Source organism: Balaenoptera acutorostrata, chromosome 19 (assembly GCF_949987535.1).
Source record: "Balaenoptera acutorostrata chromosome 19, mBalAcu1.1, whole genome shotgun sequence".
NCBI classification, from domain to species: Eukaryota; Metazoa; Chordata; class Mammalia; order Artiodactyla; family Balaenopteridae; genus Balaenoptera; species Balaenoptera acutorostrata.
Window position 1 is genome coordinate 1,367,357 of NC_080082.1, and position 22,351 is coordinate 1,389,707.

Genomic DNA, 22,351 nt, shown 5'->3' on the forward strand with positions numbered 1-22,351 from the left:
CTTGAGTGGGGCAAGCGCTGCAGGGTGCTGGCCATGCGCCGGGGGGAGAGCAGGGGGCATGTGACCCAGGACCCAGCTGCAGGGCCCAGGACCTCCCTGGCACAAGGCTTGGCCTGGCCAGCAGTTCAGGCCTGGGGTGGGGGTCAGGGGTCGGGTGGGCGTGGACACTGAGGCCCTTTTCTGTGTGGCGCTGTCCTCCACTCACGTGGTGCAGGGGTGGAGGTGAGCACAGATGCTTCGCCTGCCTCCCCCATCCTTCCCCTTTGAGCATCTGTGCTCATCAGCACACAGAGGCGTTCACCCTGCCTCAGGGTTAATGACATCTGCCTCATTTGGTGGCGGGACTCAGAGGCGGAGCCTCAGACTCTCCGGGGCTCAACAATGAGGAGCAGAGTTGAAGGGTCTGGGAGCCTCCCTGCCCGAGTCCAGGAGGGCAGAGCCAGCAAGGCCTTCACAAGGCGGGGCATTTACCCGGGAAGCAGCTTGGCTCCCGGGGCCCCCGACTGTCCAGCAGCCCAGCTGGGGGCAAGCGGGAGGGGGCCGTGTCCCGTGGACCTGTGGGCGAGGTGTGGGGACTGTTCTTGTCCGAACACAAACTCCTTAGCCAGTCACCCCTGAGGGCTGGGTGGGAGGAAACCTGCCTCTAGCGAGCAGGAAAGTGAGTCTGGGTGGGTGGCAGGAAGCACATCTGATGTTTGGAGGCAGAGAAAGGTGAGAAGTCAGGTTTCACTTTCATCTGCAGTAGGCGACCAGGTATATTGGAAAAGACATTCTGTACTGCAAACAGGGCCACCAGGCTTGAGGATGCCCACAGCCCCCCAGCTGCCAAGTGCCAAGACCACAGTTGGACTCCTCTTGCTTGGGTTTGGCCCAGGTCATGGTCAGCAGCAGCAGCAGGGCAGACTGGGGGTGGTGTGGTCCCCAGTGCCTGTCCGCGGCTCACGCTTCCTTCTCCCCCTCCCCCATCAGCCTCGGCAGCGCCCCAGTGCCTGTCCGTGGCTCACTCTTCCTTCTCCCCCCCCCATCAGCCTCGGCAGCGCCCCAGTGCCTGTCCGCGGCTCACGCTTCCTTCTCCCCTGCCCCCCCCATCAGCCTCGGCAGCCGCAGGGCTTCATCCTCCCCAGCATGCTCCCCTCCCTGGGTTCCTTGGTGGCCCGTGACTGGACAGGTGACATCCAGGCCTCAGGACCCAGCAGGTGGAAGAGCTGTCCGCTGGCCAGGATTAAGCTCTTCCCTTTGGTGTCTGGTGACCAAACCAGAGCTTCTGGCTGGCTCCTGGAGGGCAGCAGCAGTGGACCTAGAAGGGCAGTGCCTGCTCTCCCCGTGCCCCAAGGGAGCCCAGAGCAGTGCCATCAGCCCCGGGTGCGGGGCGAGATGCAGCTCTTAGGGCCAGTGTGTGACTCCGGCCTGCAGTGTCCTGTGTGTACTCACAGGTGGTGCTGGCCCTGCCTGTGCCCTCCCCGCAGGGCCCCGCTGCTCAGAGAACTAGACTGCTCCACCACCGTGCTCAGCAAACTGAACTTCTTTATTAAGTGCCAAGGTCCAGGCGGGCGCTGCCCCCTGCAGCCTCTCTGACGAGGTCTGTGCCCGGAGCGTCCCGGGTCCCCCTGCAGGGCAGCAGCGCCGGACGCTCACTTCACGTGCTCGGCCGCGTGCGAGGAGCAGTAATACTTCTTGTGGGCGATGAACGTGGACAGGCTGCTGAACCTGATGTTGCACAGGCGGCAGTACCTGTGGTTGCCGTTGGGCATGGAGGCCGGCGTCCCCTGGCTGGGGGTCTGCACGCCCTTGTCCGAGTGGGAGGGGGGCGCCGGCACGGCCTCAGGGGACGTGGCCGGGGGCGGGCCGGGCCGGGGGCTGCCGGCGGGCGGCTCCCAGGGGTCCTGGCCGTTGAGGCCGTCGCGGGGGGCGGCGGGCGAAGGCGTCCGGGCCTCGGCGCCAGGGCCGGAGCTGGCCGGGGGCTTGCCCAGCAGCAGGCCGTGCGCCAGGCGGAAGTGCTCGATGAGGTCGCCGCGCACCACGCCGTTCGGGGGGCAGTAGGGGCAGACAACGGCGGGCGGGTCCTCGGGGGCGGCGCGCAGGCGGCGCGGGGCGGAGGGGCACGAGAACTTCTTGTGCGCCAGGTACGCCTCGAGGCTATGGAAGCTCACGCGGCAGGCTGTGCACTCGTGGTAGTCGGCAAGGGCCGGTAGGCCAGGCGCAGGGCCAGGGGCGGCGGCGGGAGCCTGGCGCCGCGGCTTTTTGCTCAGATCGATAGGGCCTTCCGCCAGGTCTGGGCCGCTTCCGCCTCCATTTCCGCTTCCGGGCCGCGGCGCCGGCGACGCAGGCGGCGTGGGGGCGTGGCCTGGCGCGACGGGCTGCGCAGGTCCGACCGGGGGTGGGGTGGGTCCGGCCACGTGCAGCTCGTAGAGCTTGCGGCGCCTGCGCGTGCGCACGGGCGGCGCAGCGGGCGCGGGGGTCCCGGAGGTCCCGGCGGGCGGGGGCCGGCGCGGCGGCGGGTCGTGGCGAGAGGCGCAGTAGTACCGCTTGTGCACCGTATAGGTCTCGTGGCGGCTGAAGCGGATGTTGCAGGCCTCGCACAGCGTCCGGCGGGGGTCGTCGTCCTCGTCTGCCCCGCTGCCCGGGCTGGGGCTGCCTTCGCTGCCCCGGCCGCCCGCCTCGGCCTCGGCCTCGGGCGTAGCCGCGCCCCCCGCCTCGTCCTCGCGCGCCCCGGGGCCCGGCGGCGAGCGCGGCTCGTCGGCCTCGGCGGGCGGCGGGGCGGGGGGCGCGCGCGGCGGGGCGGGGGCCGCCTTGGGCCGGCGGGTGGGGGGCGTGTCGTCGGGCGGGCGGCGGCCGGAGCAGTAGAGGCGCTTGTGCACATAGAAGTTGTTGACGTTGTTGAAGGTGATGTCGCAGTCGAAGCACGTGGCGCCCTTGGGGGCCCCCGTGAAGAGGCCAGCCGGCGCGGCCACCCCCGCGCCCGCCTGCAACCGGCTGTGCACCAGCTCGGACATCTTGGCCAAGATCTCGGAGGCCGGCGGCGCCGCGGGCAGCTGCGGCAGGAAGAGCGCGCCGGGCCCTGGGCTGGAGCCGGGTGTGGGGCTGGAGAGCTCCGCCTTCACGCGCACGGGGCTGGGGCCGGCGCTGGGCGGTGACGGCGTCCGCGACAGGGCCGGGGGCCCTGGCTCCGCCTCGGGCTCCTCCGCCGCCTCCACCTTGATGCTCCTGGGGGTCGCCGGGGGCTCGCCGCCGCCCCCGTTCTGGGGGCCCGCTCCGGTCTCTCCGTTGGTGGCCTCTGCCAGGGCCTTCCTCTCCAGTCCCGGTGATGGGGCGGGCACCAGGCCCAGGTCTGCAGAGGCCAGAGGGCCGTGCAGCGCCGTGTGCTGCTGGAAGCCGGCCAGACTGTCTGCGGGGAGATCGCAGGGGCCACACTTAAGGGCTGGAGCAGGACCTGCCTGGGCCAGACCTGAAGCCGGGGAGGGCGGGAAGGGAGAGCTGGGCTGGGCGCAGAGGTGGTGGAGGGTCGAGGCCGAAACCAACACCCCCCCATCCCTCCACCCCTCGTGGCCGGGCCTGCCTCCCCCTTCCCAGTCCTCAGGGTCCCCAGGGGCTCACCTGCGGGGAGCTTGGCAGTGGGGTGCCCAGCCCCTGGTGAGTAGATCTCAACCTTAGAGCCCGGCTGGCAGACCATGTGGTTGGTCACCAGGTGGCTGTAGAGGATGTCCCTTGTGGTGGAGATGAAGCCGCAGCTGTGGCAGACACCTGCAGGTGGGCTGTGGTGTCAGAGCCCTGCCGGTGGCTGCGCCCCACATACCCCACCGCCCCCTTCCTGGCCCCGCTTACCCGTCAGCGTGTCTGTGTGCACCTTGAGGTGCCGCTCGCAGTTGGCCTTGGTGGTGAAGGCAGACAGGCAGATGAGACACACGAAGGGGCGCTCTCCTGGAACATGGGGCCCGGTAAGGGAGCCTGGCCGGCCGAGGACTACGGCACGGGCATGTGTGGAGGGCCCCTAAGCTCTGCCTCCTAGGACCCCAGCGGGGGCCCAGCCCCCAGCCGACCACCCAGCTGGTCGCAGGCGGGCCGCGTGGCCTGGGGCCCTGTGGGAGGCTGTTCGGCGTGGTGGGAGGACCACTTGGGCACGTCCACGGCAGCTGTGCAACCCCAGGATAAGTGCAGTGAGCATGCATGGCTTGGGTGGGGAGACACGCTGTTGGGGGCGGGGCTCACCGCTGTGGCTGCGCATGTGGATCTCCAGGGAGCTGGCGCTGGGGCAGCTTTTGCGGCACTGGGGGAAGGGGCAGACCCGCTCGTTGGGGTAGGTCTCCTTGGGCTTCTCGTCGGGGGCGGCCACGGCGGGGGAGCTGGTGCCCTGGCGGCTGGCGCAGTAGTAGAGGAGGTGGGCTTGTAGGTTCCGCTCGCTGCGGTACCAGATGCCGCAGTCCTTGCAGGGAAAGACGTCTTCTGCGGGCGGGAGAGGCGGGCGCAGCCTGAGCGGTGCCCCGGCAGCAGCGCCGGCCGCCTGCCACCTGGGGCAGGCCGTGGACCCTCTGCAATACGAGGGCTGTGCCCCGGCGTCCTCCAGCGTGGGGGGGTGGGGTTTGTGACCTGGGCTGTCCCTCTTCACTGCTTTGCCTTCTCAGGTGTCCCTTGATAACTCTGTGTCCCCTCTCTACGGATCTCCAGGATGCCATGGGGACTTGCGGATGGGGTGTGAGTGACCCCCAGGATGGCCCCTGGGCTGCGTCCCGACAGTGAGCCCCATAAGGAGACACTGTGGTCTCTTGGGGGTGCCCAGGGAAGGAGCGAGGCTGGGGTCCGTGACCTGATTGTCTCTGTGACTTGGCGGGGGCGATGGGACTCGCGGGCTGGCGTGGAGCTGGGTGCCCGTGGAGGAGGAGGAGGAGACAGGTGTGTGCGTGTGAGCGGGTGTGTGGGCGGCTGGGTGCCTGAGCCCCAAGCACTGGGGCAGGAGGGCGAGAGGTGAGCGTGGCTCTGGGTGGGCAGTGGGCTGAGGCCAGGAGCTGCAGAGGACGAGGAGCTGCCCGGTGCACCGCCCTTCCCCCCACCCCCCAAACACCTGATGGCTCTTTGTGTTACTGGTCAGAACTTGCTGCATTCACCACATTGAACCCGGGTGGGCTGCCTCTACCTTTGCAGTTTATGGGGGTTTGGATGGCGGGGGTGGATTTGCCAGCTGGTGAGGATTCTCTGGTGGGTGCTTCAGCAGCCCTCCGCTTCTCAGCAGAATGATAAGGAATGTTCTGTTGTTTCTGTCCCTGCTCCTTGGCCGGCCACCCCTTGGCTGAACCCAGGGCAGGGGGGAGACATTGTTCTGGGTCTCGACCTTGACCTTCACATGGAATGGAGGGGCCTGGAACACCTTTTGGGAGTTTTAACTTCTGCAGGTTAGGATGTGTTTCTCAGCCCGTTGGTTGGCAGTTACTGAACAGGTGGTCTGCCTGCCCCCACCCCGGGGCGGGGGGGCTGCCAGGTTTCCACCTTGTGCCTCTTTTAAGGAATTTAGTACGTCTGTCAAGTGAGGCGGGCACTCTTCATGCCCCTGTGCCTGCAGTGTTTCCGGCTCAACTCTCCCTCCTGTGTTATTTCTGGTTTTCAAGTTCCCTTTTATTTGGGGGTCTCAAGGCAGCTCTGTTCTCTATCAGCCGAGGCCTTGAGCTGGGATCCGGGTCTGAGGGGCCAGCGGTGGGCTTCTGTTGGTATCTGCAGGGCCAGTGCTGGGGACTGTCCCGCTGCTTGCGGCATAGGGAAGGGACAGGCAGCCTCGGAGGCCGGCGTGGGCCGCAGCCGCAGCCCTAAAGCTCAGCAAGGACGGCCGTCACCCCACCAACCCAGGGCTGACCTCGGGCCAAGTCCGGGGTGGATGCAGCCCAGGTAACCTGCACAGACACCTCAAGATCGGCATTACCTTTACTGCTTCCACACATGAGAAAACTTTTTGAGGCCCAGAGTGGTGGAGTCTCAAGAATTAAACCAGGTCTGATTGACTTTGGAGCTCGGGTTCTGAAAGCCCTTCTAGACCACCAGTAGGAGAGGCCCATGTGGGGTTGGTATAAACAATGTCTAGCCCACCATGCCCTCACAGACGAAGTATCAGACCCAAGGGGAGGGAAACCGAGGCCCAGAGAGGCTGCTCCTGGGCGGGCTTGAGAGGAAGCCCTCCAGCACCCGGGGCTCCCTGCAGCCCCCCCACCCCCAAAAGAGACAGAGGCAGCCCCCCGGGCACCAGATGCCATTCCCTGCCCTGGTTGGGTGGCCGTCCTGGCCTCTGAGAGACCCTTCCATCCAGCACCCTTCTTTCCTGAAACCTCAACGTTCAGACAAGACCCCCGTTTGCTCACCACCACTCTCTCAGCCCCCCTGCAGGACCCCATCCTCCCTGGGGCAGTGGCCTTGCCCTGTCCGGCCCAGTCCCTCCATGCAGGCTCTGGGGACGGGCCGCCCGCCTGTGCTTGTCCCCACCCCCTCTGGTATCACCCTCCTCACTTGGCTGCCAGTGTTTGGGTCACGGCGACCTCCATGCTGCCTGCCCTTGGTCTCAACACAGCCGGGACACGGCGGACCATTGGCAGACGCCTCCCCTCACCCCTGGCTCTGGTGTCTGCAGGTCCCGTCTCCCCCTGGGGCCTCGTCCTGCCCGGAGCTCCCCCACTCTGACCGCACCCTAAGCCCCAGCATGTGTCCCCCAGTCGCCGCCTGGGCTCCACTTAGTGCCCAACAGGCGTCTCGGGTCAGGCTGCTCAGAACGGGCCCTCCACCCTGACTGCGATGGGACGGACAGTGTCCGCCCCGCGGCCATGCTGAAGCCCCGGCCTCGCGCTGCCGCCTCCCCCCCGACCCCCGGCAGGCCCTGTTCACTCCAGTGCCCCTCTGGCCTCTGCCATGGTGCCTCCACCCGCTTAAAGCCGTCATCACGTTTGACCTGCTTAAAAAGGTCACTTTTCTCCCAATTTTACAACCCTACAGTCTCCCTCTAGTAGCCATGCAATTTTAGAACTAAATGGGGTCGTACCCTTTGCTGCCTGAAAGCCCCCTGCCGCGGTCGTTTCTCTGAGAAGGAACCCCAGCCCTGGTCCGGGGCCACCCTCGGAGTCTGGCTCTGGCCACGGTGGCCGTCTCGCTGGGCCCGGGCCATCCGCTCAGCTGCTCTCCCCGGTGCGCGGGTCTCCCAAGCACCCCAGCCACTGCCTTCCTTCGTGGGTGTGCCTGTGGCCGCCTGCCCCCCCAGTAAGGCTGCCCCCGCCCCTGGAGTGGTGGCGCCCTCAGGGCGGGCAGCTGTCCCCACCTCGGTGACCCCAGTGCCTTGACCGCTTGGTTTGGTGTGGATGTTGAACAAGGATTTGAGAAACGAGCGAATCTCGTCAATTCTCAGACCCTCCGCTGCTTGTGGGGAGGAGTGAGTGACAAACGTGGTCCCTCCACTCCAGCTCTCCTCACTGGCGGCTCTGCCCCAGGGGACACTTGGCCACGTCCTTCACAACTGGGAGGTGGGGATGGTACCAGCGTCTAGTGGGCGAGGGCAGGGCTGCTGCTGGGCACCCCACGGTGCATGTATCCAAGACTCCACCCCCCGCCCCGCGTGGCCTCTCCAGCTGGTGGTCTAGAAGGACCCTCAGGACCCCGCGGAGCGCGTGCCAGAGGCGCCGTGGTGAGAAGCCCGCTCTGCTGCAGAGCCTCCGGGAAGGCTGTGGGCCCGCCTCCGCGTCAGCATCTGTGAGCTCACCACGTGGCCCGCTGCACGCTGGCTGCACCCCGGAGCCCCTCCTGGAGCCCTGCTGCCAGGCCCCTGTGCACACCCCCGGGGCGCATGCCCTCCTCTGTTCAGGTGGCAGTGGTGACCGGTCTTTGCAGATCCTGAGCTGGGCACCGCCTGCAGCCCTGAGCCTGGGGTGGGGGGCGGGCAGGCAGCGGGTTACTCACTGTTGACAACTGCAGTCGCGAGGATGGACGCCATGCCCGCCTGCTGGGGCAGGAGCTGGATGTCGGCGGCGGGGGAGGCGGCCAGGCCCTCGGGCTCCGCGGGCTCCTCCTTCGCAGGCTGGCGGGGGGCGCTGTGGGGCTCGGCCGCGAGGAGCACGCTGAGCCGCCCGCCCGCGGCCACCGGCCTGGTGAGCCTGCACCAGAGGGCGCCATCTGCGGGGGGAGGGCGTCTGTGACGGGGCGCCGGCAGCCCCAGGCCCCCACGGCCGCGCCTCCGCGCCGCCCCAGCTTAGGCACGGGGGTTCCGAAGCCGGCGTGGTGGCCGGGGAGAGGCCACACCCGGGTTCGCAGCTGTGGCCGTCTGGTTTCCGTGGCGCGCCTGCCTCCTCCGGGCGACTAGGTGTTGCCCCGGGTCCGCCTGCTCTTGGGGCCTCCCTGCCTGTGCCCATCTGAGCGGGAGGGCCCTCTTCCGGGAGAGGGGAGCAGAGCGGCCGGGAGGGCCTGGGAGCTGCTCTCCCGCGCCCTAGAAAGGCCTGCCAGCTCCTCGCGACTCAGCGCGGCTGTTGCCACGGTGGCCTGCGGGGGGCAGCCTTGGCCAACAGGACCCGGGCTGAGCTGCCCGCAGGTCCGGCCACCTCCAGCGTCCGGCGCAGAGGCGCAGGCCCCACGGGACCAGGCCACCTGGCTGGCATCAGCACCGCAGGGACCCTTGTGCTGCCTGCCTGGGCAGATGAACCCTGTTGACCAGGCGAGCAGAGGGGGCAGGCCAGGCACTGCTAGCTGGGCCACGTCCCCGCCAGGTGTACGAACCCCCAGCTGGTCACCTGCTGCCAACCTGGGCCCTCACAGCACCCCAAAGCAGGGAGGGTGGGCCGGGGTCCTCGCCGCCTACAGAGGGGGAAACAGGCACACGGGTGCTGTGCTAGCCAGGTCCTCGGGGTCAACGGCAGGTCAGATGGGACGCTCAGGTCCCCGGATGCTGACCTCAGCACCTGCTCTGACCCCTGCTGTGCCCTGGCGACCCCCAGCTGGGGAGGGGCTGGGGGGGGGTGTTGGAGCAGCAGCCCAGCTTGCCCCTGCCCACCTCCAGTGGCCTTTGGCTCTGTCCTGAAACGAGGCTGCCCACAGGACATTTAGTCCAGTGTGTTCAGGAGGCGATGGTGAGGGCGACACCCCCAGAACATTCTACCAAAGCGGAGTCCCCCCACCCAGAGGAAGGAGGTGGATTTCCCGTGGCCACGCTGCGGTGGATGGCTCTTGCTTGGCTGTAGAAGTTGTCACGTGTCTATCCCCACATCCTCCCCGGGACCTGAGCTGCCTCATCTGTAATGGAGGGGGGGCGTCCCCCACCCTCCCAGGGCCACTCCTGGAAGGTGCAGGGATGCAGGAGGGATGTGGGGCGCAGAGCTTTCCTCGGCTTCACAAAACAGAGGCCCCAGAAGGCGAGGGGACCTGTCCCAGGCCCCCCAGCTGGGTTTGGACATGGCCCTCCTGACCACTCCTGGAGGGAGCCAGGCTGCACAGGGCCCTGGTCCAGCGGGCACCCCCAGGTGCCCCTGTGGTCTCCCAGAGGCCCCGAGGGCAGTCCTGGCCTGGGCCCGCTCTCCCCAACCCCCAGGGCTGACACCTGTCCAGCCCTAGGCGAGCATTAACGGGGGCGCTGGGCGTGTGGTGGCAGCGGTGGCCAGCCCCTCGGCCCGGCCCAAGCAGGCTGGTTTCCCTTTAAGGGCCGGCCCAGGGGGAGCCGTGACCCCCACCCTCCGGAAGGCAGTGAGGGAAGCGCCAGGATACCAACCCTTCCTGTAGATCTCCGAGTTGGCTTCGGCCTCGGTCAGGGCCCGGGGCAGCGTCCTCAGCCAGCAGGCCTCGTCCTCCAGCAGCAGGGTCAGGGCCGGGCTCTGGGGGCGGGGCGGGGAGTCAGCAAGGACTCAGTCATGCCCTCGGACACAGTCAGCAGGAGAGAGGCTGGCCGGGGCGGCGGGGGGCTCGCCGTCTTTGGCTGCGCCAAGCACTGTGCTGGCGACACGCATGCAGCAGGGAGCCAGTGCCTGCCATGGGTCAGGCGCTGGTTTCCCTTGGAAACTGAGACCCAGAGAGGTGGAGCAACTTGCCTAAGGTCACACAGCCAGTGAGTGGCAGAGCGGGGAGGCACACCTGGACCTCCGTTCTTGCTGCCCCCTCCCTGGTGGGGCACTGGGCCGGGCGCAGGCTCCTCCCACACAGGCCCCCAGAGACCTGCAGAGTGAGCTGTGGGAGTGGCTGCACAGCACATGGGCCCACCTCTGTCCAGTCCATCCTGGGGCCAGCAGACGTCTCGTCCCACCTGCCTGGGCCCAGCAGCCCCCTGAGGTCGCGGGCAGCAAGACGACCCCCCCCCCCCCCCCCCCACCGAGGCTGGCTCAGCACCTGGCCTCCCTGCGGCTCGCAGACCGTGGTCAGCCCCTCGCCCAGCCACGCTCTCTCCGGCGGCCTGGTCTGCGAGCCGGGCCTCTGCAGCGCCCAGAGCGGAAGAGCACTCTGAGCTCAGTTCTCACTTGGGGCTGCCCGCGGCCCCCAGAGGGGGGTGGCCTGATTTCCGGTGCCCTCCCCCACCCTCCCCAGGCAGCACTGCAAACATACATCCCCTGTCCCAACATGGCCTGGTGCTGGGAGGGGGCTGGCCCTTGCCACACGGAGGCGATGAGGTACAGACCCTGGCCCTGCCTGGCCGCAGAAAGTTAGGGTGATGACCGCTGCCGCCCCTCAGGCCGCAGCCCCAGGGCTGGATGGGTTCTGGACGGCTCCTCTCCCGGGGGGGGGGGTCCCCAAGCTCCGCCACTGGCGCCGTGTGGAAAGGCACAGCACATTCGTGTCCGGAGTATTTTCTTTGTTTTATGCAAATGAAAGCTTTCAAGTCAAACTGTGTATCAGAACCTCTAACTGAAGGACCAGTGTCACTTGCCGTCACCTGGATGGGGGCACCTGGCCAGGAAGCTACCGTGATGGGATGGCTGGAGCAAGTGACACATGGGAGGTCCCCTGACGTGTTCTGGGCACCTCCCCGCCTGGTCCAAGCCCACGGCTTTACTGGGCTTTGCCTGCAGGGACCATGTGGGCTCCAGAGCTGGGCATCGGGTCCAGTCCAGACTCCCTGACTGTGCCCAATAGCCAGCACCGTGCCCGCCCTCCCTGGGCCCAGCACCTCTGCAAACGGCAATGCCCCGAGCCCGCGGGCTCCCTCGACCGTCCTTGTGCTGCCACCTGCTCTGGGGGTGGGTCACATCCCTCTTTGACTCAGTCTCCCCGGGGCACTGGGAAGTCGAAGCCTGTGTGAAGCCCTCCTTTCAGACAGTGCCCTCCTGGCACGTGACAAACACAGGACAAACAGGAGTCCCGCCACCCTTGCTTCTCCATTCCCTTCGGCCAGCAGGACACAGCGGGCAGAGGCTGTGCCTTCGGGCCCAGGAGGCCGACGTCCACTGGGGCAGGAGGCCAGCAACCGCCAGGTTGTCAACGGGGGGCGAGTGTCTCCGCCCAGGAGCACGCTTTAACGGACAGCGAGCTGCAGAGCTGGGGGTCCCCGTCACCCACAGCTGGGGGCAGGCTGGGGGGTGGGGCTGGCACTGCAGCGACTGCCCGGTGGCTGCCACGTCCCGGCTATCCTGACCGGGGCCAGCAGAGAGGCGGAGGCCAGGGTCTCCCTGAGTCTCTAATGAATATTAATGAGTGGAGGAGGGAGAAAAAAATTAATCTGCCTGATCCTCCGATGGGTGCTGCGGTAACGATATGAAATCTAATTATTCGTCCCAATATTTCTAAACCCTCAAACTGAGACTGACAGCCTCCCGGTCGGTTTAATGCTTATCACTCCTGGGAGCGGCGTGTTCGCGGCATGATAAAAGCGCCCGCGCGCAGCTCTGCTGACGCTGCAGAACCCCTGAATTTCCGCGTCGGTCCGAGTGGAGGGGAGACGGCAGCGCTGTGTTCCCGGCTCTGTGCCTGCTGCTGGGAGCGGCCCCTCGCCTGGCGGCTGCCCTGGGCGGACTGGGTGCCCGTGAGGGCGGGTGAGGGGCAGGGGACGGGGACGTGGGGACCTGGAGGGGGCTTGCATCCTGTGCTGCACGCCCGACTTGCAGAAGGAGAGGGGCCAGGAGATCCAGGCCGTACGACCACCAGGCCCTTCACCCTCGTTCCCTCAGCCCTTAACACTCTGGGGGGCCCTGGCCCCCACTTAAATGGGGCAGGCTGAGTCCACCATCTCCAGCCGCCCTGCCTGCGCATGCACCCCAGGGGTGCAGGAGCCGGCGCCCCACGGCTCCGGGGAGAGGAGCACGGCCCTGCCCAGTCTGCCCCTGTCCCCGTCCCTGCGGGGCGGCAACGCGCACTGTCCCAGGCAGCTGGACCCTGCCGTGCGCTAGGGCTACAGCTCACCCCCCTGCCCCATTATTTATTTTCTCCCCCCAACCCCCAATTCCAAGCAGCCCTGGAACAGAAGCCCTTTTCTCTGGTGGTTGAAGGCACCGGGCCGAGGCAGGCTCCCTTCCTGGCCCTGCCCGTGGGCAGCGGGGTGCGAGCCTAAAACGATCAGAGACGTGTGCGCTGCCGGCCACCTCCCCTCCACCGGCGCCCCAGGCTCACTGCTGGGTCTGGGTCTGGGTCCAGCTCGCCCCAGACAGGCCGGGTGCGGCGTCTGCAAGAAGCTTAGCCCCCACCCTGCCTCAGCCCTGGGGGTCGCCCTGTCCCTCCCTCCTGACTCCAGGCCGCCCCACCCAGCCCCGGGACAGCGGGCGGTCACTTTAAATTCTCTGGGTGCATCTGAGAACCCTCCTTGTTCCCCCAACAAAGAGGTCAGTGTCTGGGTTCTGTGCCCGCTGATAACCATCAGAAACCCTATCTCTACCGCATCCGCTGTGACAGCCGTATCTGAGGCTGTTCCCAAACTCGCCGTGCAGCGCATGAAGTAGCGTCGAGGGGAGGTCGGGGCTGGGGCAGGCCTGGGGTGGGCTCTGATTGGGGCCTGCACCCGTCTCTCTCTTTCAGCGTGTCCTGAGAAGCCCCCACCTGCGTCCCAGTCACCATCGCCAGAGGCAATGGCTTTCCGCCCTTGGCACCAGACGTTTCACGAGGCAAGAGAAGCAAGACACGGGCAGCTCAAGGCATGGCCCCATCTGGCAAAGACAGACCCATAATGCACCATGCCTGGGCTGAGCGCCTTCCCTTGGGAATTACTCCCTCTCACAGCCAGAGGGAGGGGGGCCTCGCCAGGGGGGCACCGGGCTCGTGCACTGCAGCCCCATCGCCCCCCGGCCCGGGATCGTCCTGTGAGTTTGGCTCTGCCAGGCGATGACCGCTGACAACAGCCTTTGCAGGGGCCCCATGTGGAGGGCCACTCAGAGCCCATCTGCGGGGGGTCAGCTGGCGGCTGGGCCTGGATGGTCCCACGTCAGCCTCACAGGCAGGGGCTTTCTGCTCAGACCCGCTGCCCTGCTCGCCATCCAGGGGGTACCTCCCAGCTCTCACTGATGTCACGGTGGCCTCGTGGCTGAAGTGGGTGAGCCATGGGGGGACAACTGGACAGACGGATGGGCCGAGTGAGTGCGGGCCCATTCGTTCATTCATCCATCCATCCACCCATCCTTCCAACATCTATCTGTCCATTCACTGTCTACTCCTCCATCTATCTTCTACCCATTCACCCACCATCCATTAATCCATCAGCACATCCACTGACTCACCTATCTATCCACCATCCACCCGTCCATCCACCTTCGACCCATCAATCCACTGTACACCCGTTCATTCACCTTTCACCCGTCCATCCATCCATCCATCCAACCACCTATCCACCATTCTTTATCCATGCACACATCCACTCACCCTTCTGTCCATCCCCCCGTCCACCCGCCATCCAGCCATCCATCCCCCTTCTGACCATCCATCTAGCATTCAACCTTCCATCTACCATCTACCTGTCTGTCCACCCGTCCACCCACCTGACCATCTATCACCCATGTATCCACTATCTACCTGTCTATCTATCATCCATTTATCCATCCACACATCCACCCGTCCATCCTCCTACCATCCACACGGCAATCCACTCTCCATTTATCCATCCACATCTCCACTCACCCATCCATCCACATCCACCCATCCATCCACCATCCATCCGTTTATTCATCCACACATCCACTAACCCACCCATCCACCCGTCCATCCATCTCTGCTCATCGTTCTACCTTCCACCCATCAGTCCACTGTCTACCTGTCCATCCATCCACCATCAATTTATCCATCCAGTATCCACTCACCCTCCCATCCATCCACCCGTCCATCCACTGTCTACCTGTTTATCTACCTTCTACCCATCCATCCAACATCCACTCATCTGTCCACTACCCCCTGTCCATCCACCATCCACCCATGCATCCACCATCTGCCTGTCCAACGACCTTCTACCCATCCACCCGTCCTACACCATCTACCAGTCTATCCACTATCCATGTATCCATCCTATATCCACTCACCCACCAATCCATCCACCCGTCCATCCACCATCCACCCTACCCGTCTATCCACCATGCATTTATCCATCCACACATCCACTCACCCATCTGTCCATCCACCTGTCCATCTACCCATCCACCCACCGTCCATGTATCCATCCACACATCCACTCACCCACCCATCCACTCACCACACATCCATCCACTTTCTCTGTCCGTCCACCATTTATCCATCCATCCGCCCCCGTCCATGCACCATCTACCCGTCCATCCACCAACCATTTTTCCATCCAATATCTACTCACTCACCCCTCCAACCATCTACCCGTCATCCACCACACCTGTCCATCCACCATCCACCTGTCCATCCACATACACCCTTCCAACCACCCTCTACCCGTCCATCCACCATCCATTATCCATTCAATATCCACTCACTGCCCCTCCACAACCATCCCTCTACCATCCACTGTCCATCCACCTTCCACCCGTCCATTTACCACCCACTCATCCATCCACCATCCTCCTTCTACCCGCCCATCCACCATCCCCCCTCCATCAACCATCCACCTGTCCATCCACCATCCAGCCATCCATGCACCTTCTGCCCATCCATCTAGCATTCAACCTTCCATTTACCATCTACCTGTACATGCATCTATCTACCTGTCCATCCATCCATCTACCCATCCACCGGCTACTTGTCCATCTACTGTCCATCATCCATCTGCCATTTATCTGTCCATCCACCATCCATTTATCCATTCAATATTCACTCAACTGCCCCTCCACAACCATCCACCCATCCCTCTGTCATCCACTGTCCATCCACCTTCTCCCCGTCCATCCACCATCCATCTACCTTCTACCTGTCTATCTGCCATCCATTTATCCATCCACATCTCCACTCACCCACCCACCCATCCATCCACCATGCACCCTTCTATACACCTTGTACCCACCATCCACCAATCCATCCACACATCCAATCACCCACCCATGCAGCCACCTTCTCCTTCTCCCCTGCCCATCCACCTGGCCATCCAACTTCTACTCGTCCATCCACCATCCATTCAATATCCACTCAACTGATCCTCCACAACCATCCACCCATCTATCCACCATTCACCCATCCTTCCACCTTCTAATTGTCCATCCACCATCCACCCTTCCATCAACCATCCACCTTCTACTCATCCATCCATCTACCTGTCCCCACCCATCCATCCAACATCTACCTGTACATATATCCAACTACCATCTACCCGTCCATCTCTCCATCCACCCATCTCTCCTCCATCTACATGTCCATCTACCATTCACCCATCCATCCATCTTCCACTGGTCCATCCATCTTCCACTGGTCCATCCACCTTCTACCCATCTATCTATCATCTTCCTGTCCACACATCCATCTACCCATCCACCCACCATTCACCAATCCGTCCACCCACCATTCACCAATCCATTCGCCACCCATCCACCTTCCATCTACCTGTCTATCCATCCATCCCTCCCTCCACCATCTACCCCTCCACACACAATCCATTTATCCATCTACACACCCACCCACCACCCACCCACCCATCCTGAACATTTCTTCTGCATCTGAGTACAAGTCTAGAGCTGCTGCACCTCCAAGCCCTGGGTTTCTGTGGTGAAACCACAGCTGGATCCGAGGGGACCTGGAGGTCCCACAGCAAGTTGGTGCCAGAACCAATTCTCGCCTCCTGGCAGGCTCTGCGTGCTGTGTCCTTTCTGGGGTACCACCCCCGACGCCCAGTGTGTGCGGGGACACTCCTTGCCTCCCCTCCGGCCTGCAAGCAGCCTGGGCCTGAGGAGACCAGTGGGAAAGGGTTGCCACACCCCAGCGTCGCCCCTCTCCCACTTCCCTCTCCAAACAGCGACGACAAACTGCCTGGCGGGTGACAGGACGATCAGGGGCGGGAGGTACACGGGGGAGAGAACCGGGGCCCATCAGCTGAGCTCGATAAGGGGCCTGCTGAAATGTTAGCGAAAATATTTAGACAATAAATGAAGTATCGGAAAGGCACGCATATCTTTAAGAAATCAATCATCTTGTACGTGTGTCTGGACACTCGGCGCCAAGGCGGAGATAGCGCCTGCTGGGGAGATAAGGGTTAATCAAGGATTTAATTCTGCAGGAGATAAAGCTGCAGGGAAGAGCAGGCGGCTCCTTCCTCCCTGGGCCCCTCTGCACGAGCCTCAGAGGCCGGCTTCTCTGGCGCACTCCCTGGATTATCTCTCCGCCTGGAGAGGGTTTCCAACCTCACGCCAAGTCTCCCCAGGCTGACCTGCGCCCTGGGCCCAAGGAGGACAAAACCCCCGGAGAGGAGACTGCAGGCGGGAGGGGTGGGGGTGCGGTGGGGATCCCAGGGCTGGTGCGGGCATCTCCAGCCCCCCATCCCCGTCCTGCAGGGGTCTCTGTGGTTAGGAAAATAGTGATTTCCCCTCTGCTATTTGGTCCTGGTGACTTTGGCAAGTTACCTAACCTCTTGGAGCCTCAGTTTCCTCATCTGGGAAATGGGAACAGCAGTACCCGCCTCACGGGGGGTGGAGAAAACGAGGGGCCGAGTATAAGGATGGGCGCACAGCAGTGTGTCGGGAACCCGCACCTGTCCATCTTGGAAGGGGTTGACTGTCCCCAAGGAGGGAGCGGAGGAGAGAGGTGCAGGCCCTGCTCAGGACACACTGACCTTCCCAGTCCTCAGCCATCCCGCCTCTGTCCCATCACTGCTTACGGCTATTCTCTGAGAGTTCAGACATGAGAGTCACGGAGCTCCTATTAACTCCCCCCAACGGCCTACCCTCTCTCTCAAGAGTCAGCTGCTGCTTGTACACCTCCAGTGACGGGGAGCTCACTGCCTACAGGGACTCCTGGAAATACCACAGCCTTGGTCACACAGTGGAGCCAAAATGTGGCTCCTTCCAAGGGGCTGAAATCCACACTGGAGCTCCCACCGCTGCCTCCCTGCTCGGGGCCACGGGGCAAGAGCGTCATCCCTCCCGCAGGGCTGCTGGCCACGCTGCCTGCTGAGCCACGCCCTGTGGTAAGCACCACGTGTGGATCACTGCGTTTAACCCGCCCGGCTGCCCCGGGAGGCCGCCACGTCACAGAGGAGCTGCTGCTCTGCCCACCCTCTCCTCTGCGGGGAGGTCGCAGGGTCCGCAGGCTCGGGCCTCAAGGACCCTTCAGGGCTCCCCTGTGTCCCCCCTGAGGTCCCAAAGGCTGAGGAGACAGAAGCTCAGAGAGGTGGGGGCCTGCCTGGGGGCACACGGCAAAACGGCCACAGGGTAGGAGACCCCAGGACCTGGACCCTGTGCCACGGGGATGGCCTGGCCTTGAAAGTGGGGCCCTCGGTCCTGGGCCGCCTCCCACCCCCTCGCTGAGTGGCCTGGGTGAGCCCCGCCCCTCTGAACCTGGCCACTCAGCTGGGACAGGCGGCGTGGGCAGCCCAGGGGCCTTAGCTGAGACGTCTCCAATCTCCCGAGGCCCAGGCCCCAGCTCTGAGGTTCTGAGGCAGCGTGACCCACAGCCCAGGCTTCGCTGCACACGGGAGTGGGTGGGGGCTGTGAGCGGCAGTCCGAGGGTTGCAGCTGGGGATCCTGCCCACGGCTCTCTACCAGCCCTGCTGCAGGCCAAGTTCCTGGGGCCCTGGTTTCCTTGGCAGAGAGACGGGGGCTCTGCCGGGTTGGAGCTGGTCAGAGCTGTTAAGGCAGCATTTGGCCTCCGGGCACAGGGCTGGGGGGAAGCCCCACACACACAGCCCCACCACTGCCACTGAAGGCCCATCAGAGGCCCACGAGGCCCAGCATCACAGGGCACCTGCCAGCAGTGTGTACCCTGGATCCAGCCACACCTGAATGCCACATTAGGAATCAGAAGGGCCCAGGCCATGGCTGTGCCTGCACATTTGGGGCACCTGAGCCTGGGCCTGAGGGGACCAACCTGGGTGCTGCCCGGCCTCCCAGGCAAGCGTCACCATGGCTAGGAGGTGCTTCCTGAACTCTCATCAAGCACAGGCCCCTCCCGGTTCCCACCACACCGTATGTGCCCATTCCACTGCCCCACACTTACTTGCTTCCCATACATCAACGCCCTTTCTTAACCAAAACGTATTCTAAAATAAGCATTTGTACCCTTTGCAAGAAAACGCCACACCGACTTGCCATAAACTGAAGGCAGCTCAGCAGTAGCCCTGAGACAAATGACAGCCCAGTGGTCATTAGCACGCACTAGAGACGCTCAGGCAGCGCCCTCTCCCTGTCACCTGGGGGCCCACAGGCACGGAAACGCAACGAATATCTCACCCTTGGTTGCAGCTGCCCCCAAGTATCCAGAAAACCACCTTGCTTACCACGAGGGGTGGCCCCACCCGTGAAGCCCAGTGCCAGGGCGCAGTCCCTGCCTGCTTCCCCAGCCACAGGCCACAGGCCAGGTCCAGTCCCACCACTTGGTTCCTTATTGCTTCCTTCCCTTGAACGCCCTTCTCTTTCTCTGCCTCGCCAACTTCTACTCATTCATTAAGGGCCTGCTGAAAGAACCCCTCCTCCAGGCAGCCCTCCCTGTGTCACCCCGAGGTCCCATAGGCCCTGCATCACCTCTTCCAGGCAGCCCTCCCTGTGTCACCCCAAGGTCACTAGGCCCCGCATCACCTCCTCCAGGCAGTCCTCCCCGTGCTCCCAGGCAGTTAACTCCTCCCTGCTCCCAACACCTCATGGCTGCATCTCCTGACATGTTTCACGTGGAGTGGCAGTTGCTCCTGCACGAGAGTCTAGCCCAGGCCTGGCTCAGGGGGCTGAAGGGGCCTGTGCCCTGGGCCAGACACTGTCCTGGCCACTGCGGCCGGGGTCAGGGCTCCTTACCGGTTCCGCCTGCCCGGGGGACGAGGTTCTGGTCTGGATGCTCCCGCGGAATGGGCCCCAGGACAGGCCCTCGGCGAGGCTGCACCGAGCCCGCACGCACCTCTGTCCGTCCTGCAGCAGCAGCTCCAGCTCATCTGCGGGGAGAGATGTCAGATGTGTGAGGAGGTCCGGGTCGCAAGTCCAGTCTATCCTGCGGCACCCGCCCCACCAGGAGCAGTTGCGGGGCTGAGGGCAGAGGAGGGAGAGTGGCCCTGGCCCAGGTTACGGGGATGGCGGCCGGTGCCGGGTCCTGGGGGCCAGGCCAGCCCCTGCAGTGAGACCTGTTCTGGGGGATGGCAGGCTGCAGAGATAGGACAGCGGTGGCGCCTGCAGCTGCACCTGAGCGGGAGGGCGCACCGCTCGGCGGGACCCTGGCTGCTGCGTTGGGACGCGTGTGCCTTGCACAGCCTAGGACGCACACACGGAACCGGGTCACCCCTACCGCCTCACGTGGGGGCAGGCACAGAGTGGAGGACGATGACGCCCACGAGACCGCCTCCCGTCCCCTCCACACGGTCCGCCCAGCCCCTTCCCATCAGCTCGAGCCCCAGCATCCGCAGAGCACGCCTGTGCGGGCAGCTGTGAAATGCTGGGCCTTGGCTCCCGTCTCTGAGACAGGGACCCCGCACCTCCCACCCCCTGTGGTTGGGGTGAGGACTGAGCAAGTCAATCCTCTTAGCACCTCAGCACAGGGCCCGGCGGGGGGAAACAGGCCTGGAGCCAAGTGTTCCTCCCCTCCCCCCCTCCCCCCCCCCCCCCCCCCCACTGCCGGCCGAGGCCCTCGGCACAGCCGGACTGCGCTCGGGTAGCGCCAACGTCCCTCCCTGCAGGACCCCCGCCTGCCCTCTGGAAAGGTCTGGACCCCACTCCTGCCGAGGCCCTTGGTCGGCGGCTGCCTGCCCGAGCGGCCTGTCACCCGGCTGAGGGCCTAAGGCTCTCGGGCCGCGGCCACCTGTGCCGGGATCAGGGCCAAGCTCCCGGACGCTGCCAGCTTGCGTGGCCCGGCCTGTGGTTCCTGTGGCTCAGCTAGGGGAGCGGCGTGTGTGGCCGGCCACCGGCAGGATTCGGTTCCACTGACGTGGACAGACCGGCCTCTGCCAGGAGCCCCGCCACAGACCTGCTCACGGGGAGGGACCTTGGGGTCGCACCAGGTCTGCAGGTGGGCTCCCAGGTTCGGCCCGGCCTCAGCGCACGACCCACGTGACCTTGTGGGGTGGGCTGGATGGCGGCCCCCGAAAGATACCTCCGCCAGCAACCTGGGAATGTTCCCTTATTTGGAAAAAGGGTCCTTGCAGAAGTGACTGAGATCGGATCTCAAGGTGAGACCATCGGATTATCCAGTAGGCCCTACAGCCAATGACAAATGTCCTCATAAGAGACACACAGAAAAAAAGAGGCACAGGAAGAAGTCCACTTGAAGACAGGGCGGGCACTGGTGGGATACAGCTGGGGGGACACTGCATCTGGAGCCCCTGAGGGAACGCGGCCCTGCCCACGCCTTGATTCGGGACTTCTGGCTCCAGAGCTGTGAGACAGTAGATCTCTGACGTTTCAAGGCACCAAGGTCGTGTGAATTTGCCCAGGCCGCCCTGGGAGATGCACACCTGGCATGTTACCTGCCATCTCGAGCCTTAGCGTCCCCACAGCCGAGGGGATGATGGTGGCCGTGCCCGCAGAGGGCGGTCCTTCCCCAGGCCACACGCCCTCTGCCCAGGAAGGCGGGGCCGCCTTGTGCCTCGGGTGCCACCTGGGCTGCCTGGGCCCACAGAGGCCTCACGTGGCCTGGCCTGGGCCCCGAGCAAGCGCTGCTGCATTGGCCCTGCTTCCTGGATCCCCGATCGGGCGGGCTGTGGCCTTAATGGGCCCGATTATCAGATAACTGCCGGCCTAATGGCACAGATAACGTGTAAATACACCAGGAGGCCCGGCTACAATGTTCTAACTGGGTCCTTGTCTTCCCCAGGGCAGATAAGATGGCAGGGGACCAGGACGGGGCCAGGAGGCGGCGCCCTTTATCGGCCCCGTGGTGAGGGGGACAGAGGCCGGCCGTGTCACTCTGCAGCCCGCCCACGAGGGGCCGTGTCCTCTACCCGTGCACCCAGGATGCCAGGGTCCCAGCCGGCACGCGGTCACCCGTTCCTGCCCAAATGGCCCTATGACGTCGGCCCTCTCCTGGTCCCCACCCCCCCCCAATACAGATGAGGAAACTGAGGCCCCGAGAGGCCACATAGCTGGCAGCGGGATGCCAGGATCTGAGCCCGGGCCGCTGCTGTCCTGGGTATATCTGGGTCTCTGGTTCCCCGCCCAGCTGGCCCCAGGGCGTGGGTGTGTGGGGAGAGGCTGTCTAAAGGCAGGTTTGCTGGGCACTCACTTGGCCATCCAAATGGTCTGGCCAGCCATCCGACGGGTCTACGCTCTCCTTCTGAGGCTGGCGGGGAGCCCACCGTGGGCTGAGCCGTGTACCACCTGCCCCCTCCCATCCCCCCCTCAGGACGGTGGGGTCAAGGCGGAATCATCCCGCTTCCCAACACCATGGCCGGTGCCCGTCCACACAGCCAGACCTGCGCTAAGCCTCATGGGGTCGGCCCACACTTGGCCCTCCAGAGCGGGGAGGCCCACTCTCTCTCTGGACTTCAGTTCTGCCGCTGGGGCCACAGACGACAGTGACAGTGACCACGACTCCCTCTGTTGCCGTCACATATTTTCCTTTCAGTGTCCAGGGCCTGTTCCTGGCTTGTCAGGCCTGGGCCCCCAGTAGGAGACAGTGCCGTCCATCTGAGGCCGGCACCCACCTTCCTGGGGGGAGGAGGAGCGGCGAATTCAGTTCAGTCTTCCCCAGTGTAGGCCAAGTCCCACACAGACTCAAGGACACAGCAGGGTCGGAGGTGGCTGGCCCAGGTCACCCTGTGGGCGAGACGGGGCGGGGTGCAGCCCCAGGCCCCCAGTCTGCCCCTGGCTCGCTGCACCCGTGGGGTCCTGAGGCCCTTTTCTCAGAGCCCTGGCCCTAGCTCATCCCCAGTCCT

At 64.7% G+C, this 22,351-nt stretch overlaps 1 protein-coding gene across 2 annotated transcripts in view; it reads right to left on the bottom strand.

Annotated features, from left to right (window-relative positions):
- Positions 1 to 1,384: 1,384 nt before the first annotated feature.
- The window catches only part of ZFPM1 (zinc finger protein, FOG family member 1), a 44,162-nt gene continuing 23,195 nt past the window's right edge, over positions 1,385 to 22,351 (bottom strand). The window contains exons 4-10 of one of the 2 annotated variants that reach the window (XM_057534395.1): positions 19,290 to 19,423; positions 9,713 to 9,815; positions 7,918 to 8,130; positions 4,207 to 4,440; positions 3,823 to 3,918; positions 3,595 to 3,741; positions 1,385 to 3,445 (exon numbers count right to left, since the gene is read on the bottom strand). In XM_057534395.1, coding sequence (XP_057390378.1) covers positions 1,632 to 3,445; positions 3,595 to 3,741; positions 3,823 to 3,918; positions 4,207 to 4,440; positions 7,918 to 8,130; positions 9,713 to 9,815; positions 19,290 to 19,423 — 2,741 coding nt within the window. In that variant the 3' untranslated portion in view covers positions 1,385 to 1,631. The remainder of the gene's footprint in view (positions 3,446 to 3,594; positions 3,742 to 3,822; positions 3,919 to 4,206; positions 4,441 to 7,917; positions 8,131 to 9,712; positions 9,816 to 19,289; positions 19,424 to 22,351) is intronic. The other variant, XM_057534396.1, reaches the window with a different exon arrangement.